This window comes from Typopeltis vanoorti, chromosome 19 (assembly GCF_054136105.1).
Source record: "Typopeltis vanoorti isolate ZY-2024b chromosome 19, IOZ_Tvanoo_1.0, whole genome shotgun sequence".
NCBI lineage: Eukaryota > Metazoa > Arthropoda > Arachnida > Uropygi > Thelyphonidae > Typopeltis > Typopeltis vanoorti.
Genome location: NC_143567.1, coordinates 50,387,140 through 50,405,684, shown reverse-complemented (window position 1 = coordinate 50,405,684; position 18,545 = coordinate 50,387,140). Strand labels below are relative to the sequence as shown.

The 18,545-nt window shown below is 34.7% G+C and overlaps 1 protein-coding gene across 1 annotated transcript in view; it reads left to right on the top strand.

Annotated features, from left to right (window-relative positions):
* Dys (Dystrophin) overlaps positions 1-18,545 on the top strand; it is a 923,162-nt gene that overhangs the window by 196,270 nt on the left and 708,347 nt on the right. Inside the window, exon 19 of the mRNA XM_090409612.1 lies at positions 1,581-1,828. Within this exon, the coding sequence (XP_090265738.1) occupies positions 1,581-1,828 (248 nt within the window). The remainder of the gene's footprint in view (positions 1-1,580; positions 1,829-18,545) is intronic.

Here is an 18,545-nt window from a genome sequence, read left to right as displayed (position 1 = left end):
GATCTAAAGTTGATAAAGATGTTCTGAAATCTGCCTGTTTTCTGCCATCCTTAGTTTTTATGAAAAAGCTTATGACTGGGAGAAAGTTATAGGTCTATAATTTCTTATGTCAGTTTTATCACTTTTCTCACATAGTAGGATGATTTTTCCAGTATTCAACTTTTAGGAGTTTCTCTGTTCTTAAACACTCCGTATACAATTTTTCTAGTGTTATATGCAAGAATTCTTTTTATTTTTTTTATTTTTAACACAATCTATTAGTATTCCATCAAGCTCAGATTTTTTTTCCATTTTTCATTTTTGTAAGTGCATGTTTTACTTCATCAACTTTGACTGTATATTCATTGTAGTTTTCAATATTCCTTTTCCCTTATTTGTGTATTCTTGATAAAATTTAAGTATAATCGCCAAGATATTTGTTCTCTTCATAATCAGCATTCCATTTTTATCTTTTTTTTTTAATATAAAAATTACCTTGCATTATAAGAAAGTTTTTTTTTTTTTTGGTTTCTTTATATTATTGTTATTTTCTGTTGCTGTTCTTATCATTTTTGTATTGAAATGTCTTATTCTCTCTTACCTTTTCCCTTATATTTTGCAAGGTTTAGTATATTCTGTTTCTTACACCATGTGTATCCTGTTTTGCATTTCTTCTTTTTTCTATTAGGTTTTTAGTTTCCTTTTTAAAATTAAAAATCTTATTAAAAAAAATGAATGTATATTTTTGAATTCGCAGATTTTCAACATTCCTTATTATACTTTTTGTTAGTATCCTGTTGAAAATCTTCAATATTTTGAATATATATTATCATAAAAATATATTTATTATAAAATTGTCGAATATATCACCATAAAAACCTACAAGATTTGATTAATAAATATGAAACTATTTTCATTAAATAGGCCCATAAAAGTTTTTATTTTATATCAATGTAACAATTTTATGACTACTTTTCGGTGGTAGATGAATTTTATCACCAAGTGTGAGCAATCATTAAAGGCCTGAAAGAACTTGAAATACTTCATATTTAGCCTCTAGAAAATTGTTTCTGGATTATTTAACACTTAACCCCATAGTATTAATGTACTATATGTTCATAATCTTTCAGGATGGTATTCACATAAAAAGGAAAAAATAATGATAAAATGATAAAATCATATTAATTATATGATTTTAATTGGAACTTAAAAAAAATATATTCATAATTTGATAATGTTTGTAGTTAAAAGTTATATTTATTTAATATTTAGTTATATTTCTTTAGGAAGTAAAGATATCTTTACTTCCTAAAGTTAGTGTGACTTAAATCTTAGAAACGGTGTTTTTTAAATGAAAGTAACAAATAAAAACCATCTTAAAATCACAGATTTTGAAAAATTGCAAGTTATCTTTACTTCCTAAACAAAAGTTAGCGTAACTTAAATCTTAGAAACAGTGTTTTTAAATGAAAGTAACAAATAAAAACCATCTTAAAATCACAGATTTTGAAAAATTGCATAAGAGCTGGTTTCATCAGTAACAAATTCAGATTCTGTTGTTTTGACGTTATTTCTGATAAAATGTCTTTACATATTTTTAGTTGGTGAAGATTCTAAGCCAGTTCAGCAAGTTTTACAAGATGTAGAAGGGAGATGGCAAGAAGTATTGTTGACATTGTCTGCACAGAGAAAGAAAGTGGAAAAGTTAGCTGATAGTAACAGATTACGAGAAGAAAAAGAAACACTTCAGCAAGTGCTCAATTCTCATGTTAAATGGCTCGAGAGTAATCAGAGTCTGCAACATTCTCATCAGCCTGAAGATTTAAGAAGAATGGTTGAGCAGTGCAAAGTAACTTTAATTTTGAGATTATTTATAAATACAAAGGAGAGTAAAGCTAAAATAGTATTAAGACAGCACAGTTGGATATAAATAGGATTTATGATCACAGTTTTGCTCTCATATATATGCATTGTCATAAAGAGTACAGAGCTACAAGCGTCATTAACTACATAAAAAGCAAAAATAAATGGCCAGTTTTAATTGACATCTTCTAGGTGTAATCGAAGGAGCTCCCCCCCCACACACACACGGCTGCATACTTGTATTATCGCATATAATAGGTTGGATGATTGCTAACAGCCATATTTATTTGGGCATGTGTTAAATAGCTGATTTCCACAACAGTGTTTCAGAAACAACTCTATGTTTGCTTATTTTTCTTTTTCCACTGGGTATTATGCATTTGCAAGTTGTGCAAATGTATGATTAGTTAACCAACTCTGTCCTTATTTGATCTTATGTAGACCTTAATAGTCTTCTTTTCTTTTGCTGCAGATCTTTTAGATTGACCATTCCTTATTGATTTACATCAATAAGGAATTTTGTAGACACCATTCAAGAAAAATAGATAACAGACATCCTTTGAACCCAGGAGCTCAATACCAGGAAAGCTGATTTAAGAATGTCATATGGCAAGATGTAGGTATTTACTATTGTTCATGGAATAGTTTATCCTCTTGACATAATCTGTGTCAAGGGGATAATTCTCAGAAGACCATATAAGATAAAATTAATAAAATGAGTAATTTATTAAGCTGCTGAAATTTTTGATGAATTTCAAATATGCATCCTTGGGGTGCCTTGAAATACCTTGACAAATTGGAATGTCTTCTTTTTTTCAGCCATTTTCTGTCCACTGCTGGACAAAGGCCTCCTCCAGTTCTTTCCACCTTTCTCTGTTCTTGGCAATGGTTGACCAATTTTCCCCAACAAAATTTGACAATTCATCATTCCACCTTCTTTTAGGATGTCCTCAGCCTCGTTTCCCTTCTTTTGGAATCCAGTTCATTAGTATGGTGATCCATCGCTCATCTTCTCTTCTGAATAGATATCTGGCCCATTTCCATTTTAGTCGCTTGTGGTGAAGAATGATGTCAGTGATGCTAGTCTGGTTTCTTATCCAGATGTTTCGCTTCTTATCTTTTAATGTGATGCCTAGCATTAACCTCTCCAACCTCTCCATTTTTATTTGAGTTGTTAATTTATTTGCCAGTGCTTTTGTTAGCAGCCAAGTTTCACAACCATATGAGATGACTGGAAGTATACACTGGTTAAATGTCTTCCTTTTTAAACAGAGTGGGACATCATTGTTTTGAAAAATGCTTTTTAATTTTCTGAATGCACTCCAGGCAAGTTGAACTCTCTTATTTATTTCCTTTTGGAGTCCACACTTTAGATCAGTGAGATTACCTAAGTATGTATATGAAGAGACTCTTTCCAAGAAATTGTTTTCTATTATTATGTTTTTTGGTGTTACAAAATGATTAAACATGATTTTAGTTATTTCTCTGTTTATCTTTAGACCGACTTTTCTACTTTCATGATATAGGTTTTCTATCATTATATTAAGGTCTTCTGGAGTGTTTGCAAAAATTCTGCAATCTTAGGTGTGTTAAGTTTCTGTTATTAATTTTTATACCAAGGTTTGTCCAGTTTATATTACTAAATATTTCTTGAAGGACTGCTGTAAAGATTTTGGGTGATAGAGAGTCTCCTTGTCGAACACCTTTTTCAATTGATATTTTATTGCTACTCGTGTGAAGTTGGATTGTTGCTGTTGCAGTGAGGTATATTGCTTGGAGGAGGTCCATATATTCTCCAGGAACTCCCTGATTCTGGAGTGCTTTGATTATTGCATTAGTTTTGATGGAATCAAATGCTTTTTAATAATCAATGAAGGCTAAACAGAGAGGCAATTGGTTTTCTTCTACTTTTTCTGTTATTTGTTTTACTGCATGAATATGATCAATTTTGTTAAAGCCTTTACGGAATCCTGCTTGTTCTACTGGTTGATTTGAGTCAAGAAGAGGTGTTAACCTGTTTGTTATTACTTTTGTGAGAATTTTGTACAGATTAGAGAGATACTAATTGGTCTATAGTTCTTTACTTCTTCTTTGTCCCCTTTTTTAAATAACAGTATCAGAGTAGCATTTTTCCAATTTTCTGTTATCTTCCCCTCTTCTAGGCATAGATTTGTACATGGTAAATACATGGTAAATTATATTTCCCCATTTAATTAATTCTATATGAATTAGGTCTTCACCAGGACATTTTCTATTTTTCATTTGTTTTAATGCTTATTTTATTTCATCTGAAGTGAATGGGGGGGGGATAAATTCCATATGCGATGGAGAAGAGTTATTTATATTTGATTTATCTATTGAAGAATCACTATAGAGTTCTTTATAAAATTCTTCTAGCCTGCTTAGGATTTGTTCTTGGTTCCTTATTGTAGTTCCATTCTTATCTTTTATTGCAGTTATTTGACTTTTGCCAACTGATAAATGTTTTCTTAGTATTTTCATATTTTTATTGTTTTCAATTGTTTCTTTTATTTTTTTTTAGTGTTATAAGATCTTATTTAATTTCTCATCCTTTTTCCTTATTGTTTTGCATAGTTCTAGTTCTGCATATTCTATTTTAGAAATTAAGTTTTTGTCTTGTTTCATATTTCGTCTCTTTTTTAGTAGTTGTAAGGTTTCCTCTGAAAGTTTATGGTCTTTTTGTTATTTGTTGCTTTTGAATTCATTGGCTGCTGAGATTATTACTTCCGTTAGGTTTTTGCTTATTTTATTTATGTCTTCCTCTTCAAATATATATATTAAGTCTAGTTTTTGATTGATTTTTCTTCGTAATCCTTGTTTTTGATAGGTTTTAAGTCAAAACTTCTTGATTTTTTGTTGTTTAGCCATTTTATTCTTTCCAATTTAGGGTTTATTTTAATTGGAATGTAAGCTATGATAATTAATTAATTAAACTTAATTCAAATTTTACTTAAGTAATTATTTTTTTAGCATAGAATTTTCTATGCACACCTTATTTTCTATGTAACTTTCTTGCTAATGATCCTACAACTACCCAGATTAAAAAATTAAAAACACTTATCGATAACGTCTCTTGATGGGATGAGGAAACCAAGAAGAAACATTACCACGAGCATCCTCTTGTTTGTATGGCCTTCTAAAAGTCCACTAAGCAAATATTCCATTATGTCCTATTATGGACTGTTTTGGCTCTCCTTACTACAAAATTGCTAAACACCTTTCTAAATTACTTGAGTTCGCAGGAAAGTCCTCTTGATAAAGAATAGTTTTCTATTCTTTATCAAGAATAGTTTTCTTCGTCTTTGCCCAGGTGATCTCCTTTTCAGCTTAGATATTTTGTCTTTATTCGCAAATGTTCCATTAGATGAAATACTTGATTTCCTCAAGCAATACTTTTTGGCAGAGATTAGCTGCTTATTTGATTTTGCCATTCACTCTGGCTACTTCACATGTCAGAATAAGCTTTACCAACAAACTGAGGGTATATTAGTGGGTAGTTTTCTTTCTCTTAGACTTGCTAACTACTTCATCAAATAATATGAACACCAGATATTGAACAATATCTTTCCTAAACTGTCCTTATGGTATAGATATGTAGATGACATCCTTATGGTTTGGCACAGCTCCCTTACTGATCTACAAGAGTTTGTCAATAAGAGCAGCAGTTAACCATTATATCCTTTTAACTCTAGATGTAGAAGAGGATAATCAGATTGCCTTTTCAGATCTCCTTTTACATCATCAACCAGATGGTAGCTTTTAGTTCTCAGTTTTAAGAAAGAAAACCAATACGGGACTTTACATTCATGCTCTTTCATACCATCTTACTTGTCAGAAATCTGGCACCATTAAGTCTGGTGCATCAAGCTTACTTTCTCTTCTCTACTGAAATGCTGCTCTCTCAGGAAATAATCACATCAAGTCCCTTTTCCTTGCTAATGGAATCTTATATCAACAAAATCATTAATAGTTATACAGTTTCGTTCCTTGTCATCATAGTGTGATACAGGGGTGGTCTATCATGTTACTATTCTTTATAAAGGTATCTCTGAAGGTGTAGTCAAACATCTTAGATCCTATCTGTTGGCCTACAAGTGTCCTTTTACCGTATTTTACTTTTCTGGGCTCTCCAAAAGATAAATTTCTACTTTTAACCAACCCTGGAGTCTATCAAATTCCTGCCAGTGTGGATTATTATATTTTGGCCAAACAGATCTGCAGCCAGGCATCACGATGAACACCTAGTTGGGAATTGCAAAACATGCTTTTTCTCCACCAAACATCAAATCTTTTGGAATAAAATTAAGGTTCTCTGTAAAAGTAATTATCTCATGGAACACTTATATAAAGAAAGTTGTGAAACCTCACTACATCATCTGAATCTAAACAGAAGTGTAATTGAAAGTATCCCTTTTATGGAAAATAGCACTTCTTCAAAAGTTCTGGAAATAATTATTTTTAAAAAAATTAATTAATGATCTCTTGTTAAAGTTATTTTATTAAGACCTTAATGTATTTGGAGCGTGTCACTCTATATCATGTACATGTTCACACATTTTCATTGTTGAATGACTTTCTGTTTCTGTTCTAGTTGTTTAATATGAAAGTCATACTGAAGATTCCCTTGACACTGGGGACTTAAAAATTCTATGCTAATAAAAAAAAATACATAAGTAAAATCCTTATTAAGTTTAATCAATTACCTTGAAGTATAAAAGCACTTACCACAGAAGACGAGGCTTTATAATTAGTAATTGTGAAAATTACTGATTGTAGTGCCTATCAAAATGATTACTGATAGTCATAAAAAGTGCATTTTATAATAGCATTTTTGTATAGTAATGCCATTCATTAACACAGCAATTAAACTTAGAGATGTTTTATACATATATATGCTGTAGATGTTTTGATTATGAGTCGAAGAGAAAATGATATAAGGGCTAGGGCGTACCCCTTAAGCGATGCGCAGCCACATCGCCCTACAGCTGTGAGAAGTGGACGAGGGCTACCGCATCAAGGGTGGGTGCGGTTAAAGAAGCGAGCCCAGCAGGTGGAGAGGATGTTGTGAGTGGGAACACTGAATGTTGGAAGCATGACTGGAAGGGGAAGAGAGGTGGCAGACATGATGAGGAAGAGGAAGTTGGACATTTTATGTGTGCAGGAGACAAGGTGGAAAGGGGGAAAGGCAAAGGAACTGGGAGATGGATATAAATTGTTCTACTCTGGAGCGAATAACGAGGGAAGAAATGGTGTAGGAATTGTGGTGTGTGGCAGAATGAAGGGTGAAGTACTGGACGTGGGTAGAAGGAACGACAGGATCATGCGAATGAAATTGGGTCTTGGAGAAGAGCGGGTGGTCATATTATGTGTATATGCCCCGCAAGTTGGTTGTACAGCAGAGGAAAAAGATGAGTTCTGGAATGTGTTAGATGAAGAAATGAGGGAATTGGAAGAAAATGAGATGGTGATTGTCGGAGGAGACTTGAACGGGCACATAGGAAGACAGAATAGAGACTGTGAAAGGGTGCATGGTGGCCATGGAGTGGGAATGATGAACCAGGAAGGAGAGAGGGTTGTGGACTTTGCAGTAGCGTTTGATCTGGCAATTGTGAACTCGTTTTTCTTCAAGAGGGAAGAACATTTGATAACATTTGGAAGTGGTAACAACAGCTCACAAATTGACTACATTTTGACTAGAAGAAAACATCTTAAGGTTGTGACAAATTGTAAAGTAATTCCAACAGATCAAGTAGCACAACAACACAGATTGCTGTGCGCAGACTTTAAAATAAGATCGAAGATAAGAACCTCTGGAAGCCATTAGATGAAGACAATTAAATGGTTTTGCTTAAAAGAAGAGAGTGTGAGGAATCATTTTAGGGAGAGGGTGTTAGAGAGGATTTGGGATGGACCGTAAATTGCACAAGATTGTTGGAAACATAATTCAAAAGTAATCCTGAGCTGTGCAATCGAGGTGCTTGGTGAGACATCTGGAAAGATTAGAGAGCAGAAGGAGGGTTGGTGGTGGAATAATGATGTACAAGTGGCAGTGACAGCTAAGAGGAAGGCAAAGCAGAAGTGGGATAAGTCAAGAGTGGAAGAGGACAGAGAGGTGTACAAAGAGAGAAAGCAAGAAGCCAAGAGAGTTGTGGCACAGGCGAAGGCCATGGCATATCAAGATCTGTATGATCAATTAGAAACGAAGGAAGGACAGAGAAAAATTTACCAACTAGCGAAATGTAGAAATAAAGCAGCTAAGGACATCTTACATGTGAGGCAGATCAAAGATGATGAAGGAAGAGTATTATGGAGGGATGTGGACATAAGAAACAGATGGAAAATATACTTTGAGGGACTTTTGAATGAGGAAAATGCAAGGACTCACAGAGGAGATGGGTAGCCTTCTGAGGGGATGGTGCAGAACATCAGTAGAATGGAAGTGACGGAGGCCATGAAGAGGATGAGGATTGGAAAAGCGGTGGGCCCCGACAGAATTCCAGTGGAGACATGGAAGGCACTGGGGGAAGAGGGAATTTACCTGCTGTGGGACCTGTTCATGAAAGTTTGCCAACAGGAAAATATACCCGAGGAATAGAGGGAGAGTACTCTTGTTCCCATCTACAAGGGTAAAGGGGATGCACAAGACTGTAAAAATTACAGAGGAATAAAGTAGATGTCCCACACAATGAAGATCCTAGAAAGGGTTCTTGATGGTAGATTGAGGGAGGAGGTGGAGATTGTAAAGGAACAATTTGGCTTCATGGCTGGTAGATCAACAACAGATGCTATCTTTGGGTTACGACAGATGATGGAAAAATATCGAGAGAAACAAAGGGAGCTACATCTGGTATTTATTGATCTGGAGAAAGCATACGATAGAGTGCCAAGGCAAGAAGTCTGGAGGTGTCTGAGGGAGAAGAAGGTGCCGGAGAAATATGTCAGGTTGGTGCAGGAAATGTACAGAAATGTGAAGACAAGTGTTCGGACCTGTTTGGGACAGACAGAAAGTTTTCAAGTAACAGTTGGCTTGCATCAAGGGTCAGCATTAAGTCCGTTTCTGTTTAATATTGTGATGGAGGTAGTAACAGAGGAGGTGAGAGAAGATGCACCCTGGACAATGTTGTATGCAGATGACATCTTGCTGTGTGTAGATTCAAGAGAAGAAGCGGAAACTAAACTGGAAAGATGGAGAAAAGTACTGGAAGAGAGAGGTATGAGACTGAGCAGAAGTAAGACAGAGTATATGTGTTGCGCAGTGGGTGGTGGCCAGGAGACAGATCTGGAGCTGGAAGGAAATGTCATCAGGAAGGTGAGAGACTTTAGATACTTAGGTTCAACAGTGGAAGAAGATGGAGGAGCTGAGAAGGAAGTGGGATGCAGGATACAAGCAGGTTGGAGGAACTGGAGGGAGATGGCTGGAGTGTTATGCGATAAGAGGGTGCCGATCAATCTGAAAGGCAAAATTTATAGGACAGTAGTGAGGCCAGCTATGACATATGCTATAGAAACTGTGGCCCTGAGGAAAAATAACATTAGCAGGATGGAAGTAGCAGAGATGAGAATGCTTAGGTGGATGTGCGGTGTGACCAGAAAGGATCATCTGAGAAATGACTGTCAGGGGAACAGTGAAAGTTACAAACTTAGGAGCGAAAATACAGGAGGCAAGGTTGAGATGGTTTGGTCATGTGATGAGGAGGGAGGACGAATATGTGGGAAGAAGGGTCATGCAGATGGATGTGCAAGGAAGGCGGAAGCGTGGGCGGCCAAAGAAGAGATGGAGGGAGCTGGTAGAAGAGGACTTGAAGATGAAGACCTTGGATGTGGTGACAGCCCAAGACAAGAAGGTGTGGAGGAGACTCATAACAAACAGTGACCCCACTTAAGTGGGAGAAGCTGCAGAAGAAGAAGAAGAATGCTGTAGATGTTTTGGTTATTCTGTTGTTAAAATGGAGACTGGAGAAGACAGACTTTAATAGTGATAATATATATTCTATTCATTAAACTCCATTAAGCCATAGGGAAATTATTATTAGTAATTTCAAATTATTGTCAGTAGAAAGAGTCCACTTATGGCAGAGAAAAGGGAAAAAATATAATTTCAAACAAAAATAGAATTATAATAAAAAGCAAACAAAAGCAATCAACAGCCAAAAAAGAAATACTTCATCATTTAGTCTCGAACTTAGTCCCAGTTTAATAATGAAAATCACTTACATTCATGCCATATACTTGTTAAATATACATTAGAATAATGAATAATTATGAAGATAGTGTGCATGCTTGCCTTACATCTCATTTTGCAACAAACTGTTCATCATCCTTCAGTTTTAACTGTTGACTTAACAACTAAAGTATAGGCTACATATTTTTCTGTATAATGTTCCATACTATATAATTGTAGTGCTTTTCAATAGTTTTTTGCACTGGCACCTTACGATAAGGTGCTAGGAGAAATTTTCTGGACCAGATAAACTTAAATACGGATCTTTATTATATTTCCATTATTTCTCAGTTCTTTGTCTTAAAGAAAAAATATGTTCTGACAAATCCTCTTTGGCATTACTCCATAGTGTTTGCAATTTCTCCTGAGCAATTTTTTTAGAGTTGAATTAAAGTTGAGCAGCTTTTACAGGTAAACTGTAGACACAACTATACAAACATTATTGAAGAAAATTTGAAGCAGTTTGAAAATAAGAACCAAACTTTGGAGTCTCAGTGGCAGACTCTGAAGAGGACAGTGATTGATTTAGTTAGGAAGGTATGTGGTGAAGTTGTCTGTAAGGATAGAAAAATAAGAACCCCCATGATGGACACAAGAAGTTAAAGAAACAGTTCTGGAAAAGAAGAAATCACACCAAAAAGTTCCTAGCAAATAAGTCAGCAGATTCCCTAAAAGAATACAGAGAAAAATGTAAGAGAGCTAAGCTATGTGTAAAAGTTGCTAAAAAAAAAAAACCATCGGGAGACTTTGGTAAGAATTTAGAAAATGAATATCAGGAGGGTGGCAAAATGTTCTGAAGGGTATTGAAAAAGCTTAGAAATGAAGGAAAGAGTACTGTAAAAGGAATCAGAGATGATAAAGGTGACATGAAAACTGAAGATAAGGCTATCCTAGATGTTTGGAGCAATTATTTTAAAGTCTATTAAACAAAACAAGCAATGAGAGAACCATACTAGGACATTTTCAAAAGGAGTGTAAAGAGGTGTACATATCAATATTTCAGGTAGTAAAAACCATCAAAATGATATTTGACCAGAAATGGAGAGTATGGAGGTATAAAAGTTTTGCAGTGGCAACACTACATAATTCAGAGGGCCTGGTCAGAAAGTCAAATTCTAGATGATCGGAGTAGAGTTCTCATCTATAAAAAAAAGGGAATAAAGCTGAATGTTAGCAATACAGAGGAATTTCTCTACTAAATTGCAAAATTATGCAAGCATACTTGAAAAGAGGTTGAGAAAACTTGTGTATGAGAAACTTGAAGAACAAGCTGGATTCAGGGTAAATGAGTAAATTTTCTTCAATAATATTTGAGTCTACAATTAACTTCTACTGAAAGCTGTTCAACTTGGATTCCTTTTAGTGCCTCTGTAGTGCAGTTGGAAACATAAAAAGACATTATGTCCTTTGATTAGAAATATCTGATTTCATTTCACATCATGATGAATCTTTATATGGACTTTTCCAGTTAAAGGTGAGATAGACAACCACCTGTAGAGGTGGTTGTGGGCAGTAGATGGTGTTGATGTAGGTGATTGGTAGTAGAAGTTCGGTGTAGTAGTGGAGACAGAGTGTTGTATAGTAGGTGTCCCCCCCTGCGATGAGTCTTCGGACTTCTTGGAGTGTCACAAATAATAATAATAATAATAGTCATTCACATGGAAATAGCAGGGTTTTCATCCTGAAAACAGCATATTGGCTAGAGAACTCATGCAGATAAGAATACTATATAGTGAGTGCAATGGTATAGTTGGAAACATAAGTTCTTGTAGCATAGAATATCTTTACATGATGAGTCCTTGGACTCCATGGAGGCATCCTGTAATAATAATAATAATAACAAACTTACAATTTTACAATGAGTGACTAAAGTACCATCTCTCCAATCAGTAGGTGCAGGTTCAAATCCTACTTGGTATGGGTGTTCGTGAATGTCTTTATTTAGAGATGAATTTCATTGTGAGTATGAAACCACTACTCTGCTTGTTGGTCTGGAGTGGTTTGAAGCAGTTCCATGTTTGGTCTCTTAGAGTAGGATTTCTGCATTATATAAAATAATATGTAAAAATATTTAAAAAATAAGTACAATTTAAAAAAAAAAATCCTTAATCCATCTATGGGCTAATTGCTATAGGTTTAACCTTTTGTGGGTATGAGCTACATAAAAAAAAATAACAATTTCCTTGGTATTATTTTTGATATAATATACTGATCAAAACTAGATTGTGATCACTTCTTATTTCATATCTGAAGCTGGATCGGGATCTTAAGCTGGTGATTGGATTAATAGATGGCTGATGGACAGATAGCAAAGAGTGTTTATTCCAGGAAAAAGCAGGTGACAATTGGTGTATCTCTGTTGTTTAATTTGTACATTAATGATATAATAAATGATTTTCAGGAATTATTCAGTGTTTGCTGATGATACTAAGCTGAGAAGAGTGATGTAGAGATCCTGCAGGAAGACTTAAATAGACTAGCAGTATGGGCTTAGGTAAATGGCTGCCAGTTTAATGTGGCCAAGTGTAAGGTGATGCACTTTGGGAGGATGAAATCACATGCTATGTATTATATTGATGGAATTGAACTGCAAGAAGTTGAAGAGACAAGGGACTTGGAGGTGATTGTGGGCAGGAAATTGAAGTTTAGAGGGCATATTGCAAAGGTGTCCAAAACATCACATTACATGGTTGTAAGAACACACTGACAAGCAAGGATAGGGAAGTTATTGTTCCACTTTCTCCTTTCTCATCTCTTAGGATGAGTTGTGAGTTCCCTAATGAGGAGGTTTATGGTGAATCAGTGCAGCGGGCTCATCACTCCTCTGCTGCATCCCCTGAGGGAAAGTATTCACGACTGTAAATCCGTGTGTCTTCATGGGGCCAGTTTGCCTGTTCTGAGGGGCAAAAAACCCGAGTTTCTAGGTGAAATGTGCTAGGCTGCATGGAGATAGACTTAAGTTGAAGTCTATTCGCCAACTATAGGAACTTTTTCTTAGCCTTTCTTCAACTGGTTCCCAAGTTAGTTAATCTCTCACATGGTGCAAGCATGTTTTTCCTCCAAGAAACTCAGGTTTTATGTCCAGTAAACTCAAGAAAATCAACTGTAGAATCCACTCTATTTTAGACAATAACATGTCTTGTTAGGGTTAGTATCCACAAGATGGAAGCGCTTTCTTACCGATCTCTTCATCAGTTGCCATTTATAATTAGTGATAGTCTTGGGCCATTTATCTCTGATTGGTTACTGGTGGCAATGAACTGCTCGTTCATTCTTCAAAAAGTTAGATGGGACTAAAACAGCCATGCCTACTTTCTATACAGGAATAAAAGGCATCAGCTGATTTTTTTTTTTTTTTTTAATATATCTAACTTTGGACAAGTGCACCTGTGTAGCTCAGTGGAAGTGGTGTGTGCCACCTGAAGAAAGAGCATCGTAAGTTCTATTCTAGTCACCAACTAGAGGAATTTTTACTAAGCCTTTTTTTCAACTGAGGAATTTTTACTAAAAATTCAACTTTTTTTCAACTGGTCCCTAAGTTTTTCAATCTCTGGCAGGGTTGTAAAAAGGTTTTTTCTCCTGGAAACTTGGATTTTTCGTCCCACCAACTCAAGAAAATCAACGGTAGAACCCACGTTATTGTTCACTGTATAAAATATGCAATTGGCTGATATTTCTCTTTGATATGAGTAAGGGTATTATTGATATTAAAAATTCATTAAAGCATTATCCAGAAAATTTAATGAAAACGTGCTACATCACAGAAACGTTATGATATGGAATCATTATGTTCAATAGTGTTCATGCACATAGGAGGAGAACTTTAAAGACATTTTTAGCACCTGTCGCTATAATGCACAAATCAACTTTGAAACTTCTAAACACAAAGAGGAAACATTGTGTGACTTTATATCATAATGTTTCCTCTTATATATTACTATAACACAAACATAAACTTTATGACATGAACATTATGTTATAAAGTTACATGATGTTTCCTGTTCATGTTTAGAAGTTTTTGAAGTTGATTTTTGTGGATTTGGATAGGGTAGGAATGTATTGTTTATATACCTAGGTAATTTGAACTTTAGTTTAATAATTTGTATTTACTGTCTTTTTAATTTTTTAAAATTCAATTTTACACAAAACTTTTTGCACCTCAACCTGATTAGGTTGAGGTGCAAAGAGTTTATATATCCCTTAAATCTCATATATATATATTCAACTGTGCTAGGTTTATTACCATTGTAAGATGTTATTACCAAGCATATACTATTCCTTATATGTACTATGTTGAGAATGCTAATTTTATTTTATTTTATTGTAGCTTTTACAGAATATAACTTTTTCATAAGTTATATCAAGTTATTTCATAAATTATATACTATTTTCAATATTAATTATATTGCTTTCTCTTTTATAAAAAATAAATAATAATAATAAAAAAATCTATTATTTTGTTTTTGCTGGCTTTGCTACCTCATAGATGCGTAAATAAAGGACAAAGTGTTAGATTTAATCATAGCATCAGATGGTGTCTCACTTAAAGATGTAACTGTTTTGCCACCAGTTGGTGACAGTGATCATGCTGTACTGATCTGGGAAGTAGCCAACTATATGGATGTATCGATCAGGAGAGGTTATATGCTGAACTACAAATCTGGAAATTATGACAAACTTGGGAGAATATTATCTTTGTCTCTATGGTATCAATTGTTGAATGGTAGGGTATATCATAAATCCATAGGAAGGTTTGAAAAAGTGCTTTAATGATGCACTATCTGAATGTGTTCCTAGAGTTTCAAGAATAAAAAGGAATGAAATGGATGTGCAATCTCATTAAATAAGAGATCCATAAGAAGAAGATGATGTTGAAAGGAACATCATGAGAATAAGAGTGAGAGAAGTTACAAAACATATAAAGCTCAAGACATAAAAGTTATGAGTATTGTATACAAAGCTAAGTTACACTATAAAATGAAATTGGTTGAAATTGTTATGCTGCAAGAGTAAAAGAAAGAATGAATGTGGAAGAATACTTTTACTGAATGTAGATGGTATCCCTAGTATCAGAAGAAGATGGGGCAGTTCAAATAATGAGTATTCACTTCACCAAAATCTATCAACCTGGTGTATGTAACCAGAACCGGTGCTAGGGTCTTTGCCGCCCGCATGCAATTTCTATCAAAGCACCCCTGTAATGATCCAGGCGTGTGTGGTTCTTTTACGATTTTAATAAATTAAAAAAATTTTAATTATTTGAAATTTCTTAAATAAATTTTGACAGAACAGCCACACGTTGATTCGCTAAATGTAACGAACCGGGGGTGTTGACTAGGCAGGATAATCGTTAAAAACCCAAATATTCAAAAAATTTTCAAAAGTTAAGGCAAATTTTGATAAAGCCACTTCACTTTAATCGTTGAATATAATGATACAGGGATTATATCCTTCTCACCGACCCGAATCACTAACAAAATTAAAATGAATTTTAATTAAAGTTAAAATTTATTTGAACTAAAGTTTAAAAAATTCTTGCATTTTACAAGTTACTAAATTCTTAGTAACTTGTAAAATAAGAATAAGAATTTGTCACTGGGACAGATGAGATATCGGCACACGTGCTAAAGAAATATTTAGCTGAACTGGCTGGGCTCTTGATATGTTTGTATAATTTGAGTCTTAGCTCAGGAAAGCTCTCACAGGAATAGAAAGAATGTATGATAATCCCATTGCATAAGGGTAGTGCAAAGAGTGATGTGTCTAACTATTGAGCTATCAATATCTGGACTAATTGTAAAGATTTTAGAGAAGAGTATACCTTGCAAGGAACTGCATGGGTTTACTAAAGGGAGTTTATGCCTGAGCAGTTAGCTCATATTTTATGATAATGTTATGGCAGAGTTGGATAAAGAGATTATATACACTATAATACTGTTGGTCTGAAGTCTGAAGATACGTAAAATATACAAGGGGTGGTCAGAATACCTAGATTGATTTTTAATGTTTATTGATAAACTATAAAATTAAAATAGTTACTTCATCATCATCATCATCATCATCAAATTCCTGCTATGTACCCTCAAGGGGTGTACAGGATATGACAGTACTACATGAAAAAATTACATCATTACTAACTTCCTATCTACAATTTTCCTCCAAATCAGTCTGTTACTTGTCAAGACTCCAACATTATCAGATCTTATATTTCTATCGTCTAAAGCATTTTGTACCGTATCAATCCACCTATATCTTGGTCTTCCTCTGGGTCGTTTTCCTGCCAACCTGGCAGAGAACACTTGTTTTGCTAATCTTTCCTCTCCCATTCTATTTAAGTGACCATACCATCTGAGATTAGCTCTGCTAACGCATTCCTGGATGCTGACAATGTCAAGTTCTTTCCTAATATCTTCATTTTTAATATGATATTGCCATTGATGCCATCTGTTCACGCCTCTAATCTTTCTCAGGACTCTCATATCTGCGGTCTCTAGTCTTTGGTCAAGTGTTTTACTTCTGACCCAGCTCTCAGATCCATAAGTTAAAATTGGTTTGAACACCGTCTTGTACACAGCTAATTTAGTGTTCCAATTAATTTCTTTCTTATTCCATATGAATTTATTCATTTGACTTCCCACGATACCAGCCTTGCTGATTCTGTTGTCTGTTTCTATATTTAGTTTACCATCTTCAGTAAAAATTGTGCCTAAGTAGCTGAAATGTTTTACTTGTTCCACAGGTTCTCCATTCACAACACAGTTGACATTTTCAATGATTCTGCCTATTTTCATTGTCTTTGTCTTTTTATTGCTGACCTTCATACCATATCTATTACAACAGTTATTCAATTTAGTCAGAGAATCTTGCAGACTTGTAGCGGATTTATTTAGAAGTATAACATCATCCGCATAAAGCAAAGAGCTGACATTAACATCTCCAATTTTGATATCAGGTTTAATACCACATTCCTTCATAATGTGATCTATATAGATAATGAATAACAGAGGGGATAATGTACATCCTTGTCTCACACCAGATTTAACATTAAACCATCTTCCTGTACTTCCTTCAATTCTAACTGCTGACTTACAACTCAAATAAAGACTAAGTATTGCTTGATATAATGCCCCATTGACACCATATAACTGCAGCGTATTGAATAGCTTCTCTCTTGGCACCTTGTCATATGCCTTTTCCAAATCGACAAAACTTAAATACAGATCTTTGTTATATTCCCATGCTTTCTCGACTATTTGTCGTAAAGTGAAGATCTGATCCTGACAGCCTCTATTTGGCCTGAATCCAGCTTGTTCTTCACCAAGCTTTTCTTCCACAATTCTTCTCAACCGTTTCTCAAGTATACTTGCATAGATCTTGCCAGGAACACTCAGTAGGGAAATACCTCTGTAATTCTCACATTCAGTTTTATTTCCCTTTTTATATATGGGTACTATGAGAGCTCTACTCCAATCATCGGGAATTCGTCCCTCTGTCCAGGCTTCCTGAACTATGCAGTGCAGCCACTGTAAGACTCTTATACCACCATACTTCAGCATTTCTGGTCGAATATCATCTACTCCTGCTGCCTTTCCACATTTCAAGCCTTTGATGGCTTTTTCTACTTCAAGTATGGATATGTATTCCTGACTGCATGCCTGGTCAGTGTTTTTTATCACTATGCTGTCATCACTGCTTGTTTCATTTAGCAGTTTTTCAAAGTAATTACTCCATACTTCAAGGATATCTTTTTCTCCTGTTTTCATTTCACCTTTATCATCTCTAATTCCTTTTACAGCACTCTTTCCTCCATTCCTAAGCTTCTTCAACAACCTCCAGAATATTTTGCCACCTTCTTGATATTTATTTTCTATATTCTTGCCAAAGTCCTCCCATGACTTTTGTTTAGCTAGTTTTACACACTGTTTAGCTTTCTTACATTTGTCTCTGTATTCTGTAAGAGTAAAAGCTGACTTATTTGCCAGGAACTTTTGATATGCTTTCTTCTTTTCCTTCACTGCCTCTTTAACTTCCTGTGTCCACCAGGGAGTTCTGATTTTTTTATCTTTGCACACAACCTCACCACATGCCTCTCTGGCAGAATCAATCAATGTTTCCTTCAGAGTTTGCCATTGAATCTCCAAGGTTTGATTCCTGTTCTCAAACTTTTTCATTTTCTTTTCAATAATATTTCTGTATTTTAGTCTACAGTTTACATCTGAGAGCTGCTCAACTTTTATTCGCTTTAAAACTTTCTTACATGTTATTCTTTTCAATATGAAATTCAATTTTACCCTGCTCAAGACTAAATAGTGATCACTTCCAATTTCAAATCCTCTGTACACTCTGGTGTCCTGCACCAGGGAGAAAACATCACTATCAACAATAACATAGTCAATGAGACTTTTCTTATTCCTAGCCTCTTCTCTCCATGTGAATTTGTGCACATTTTTATGTTGGAACA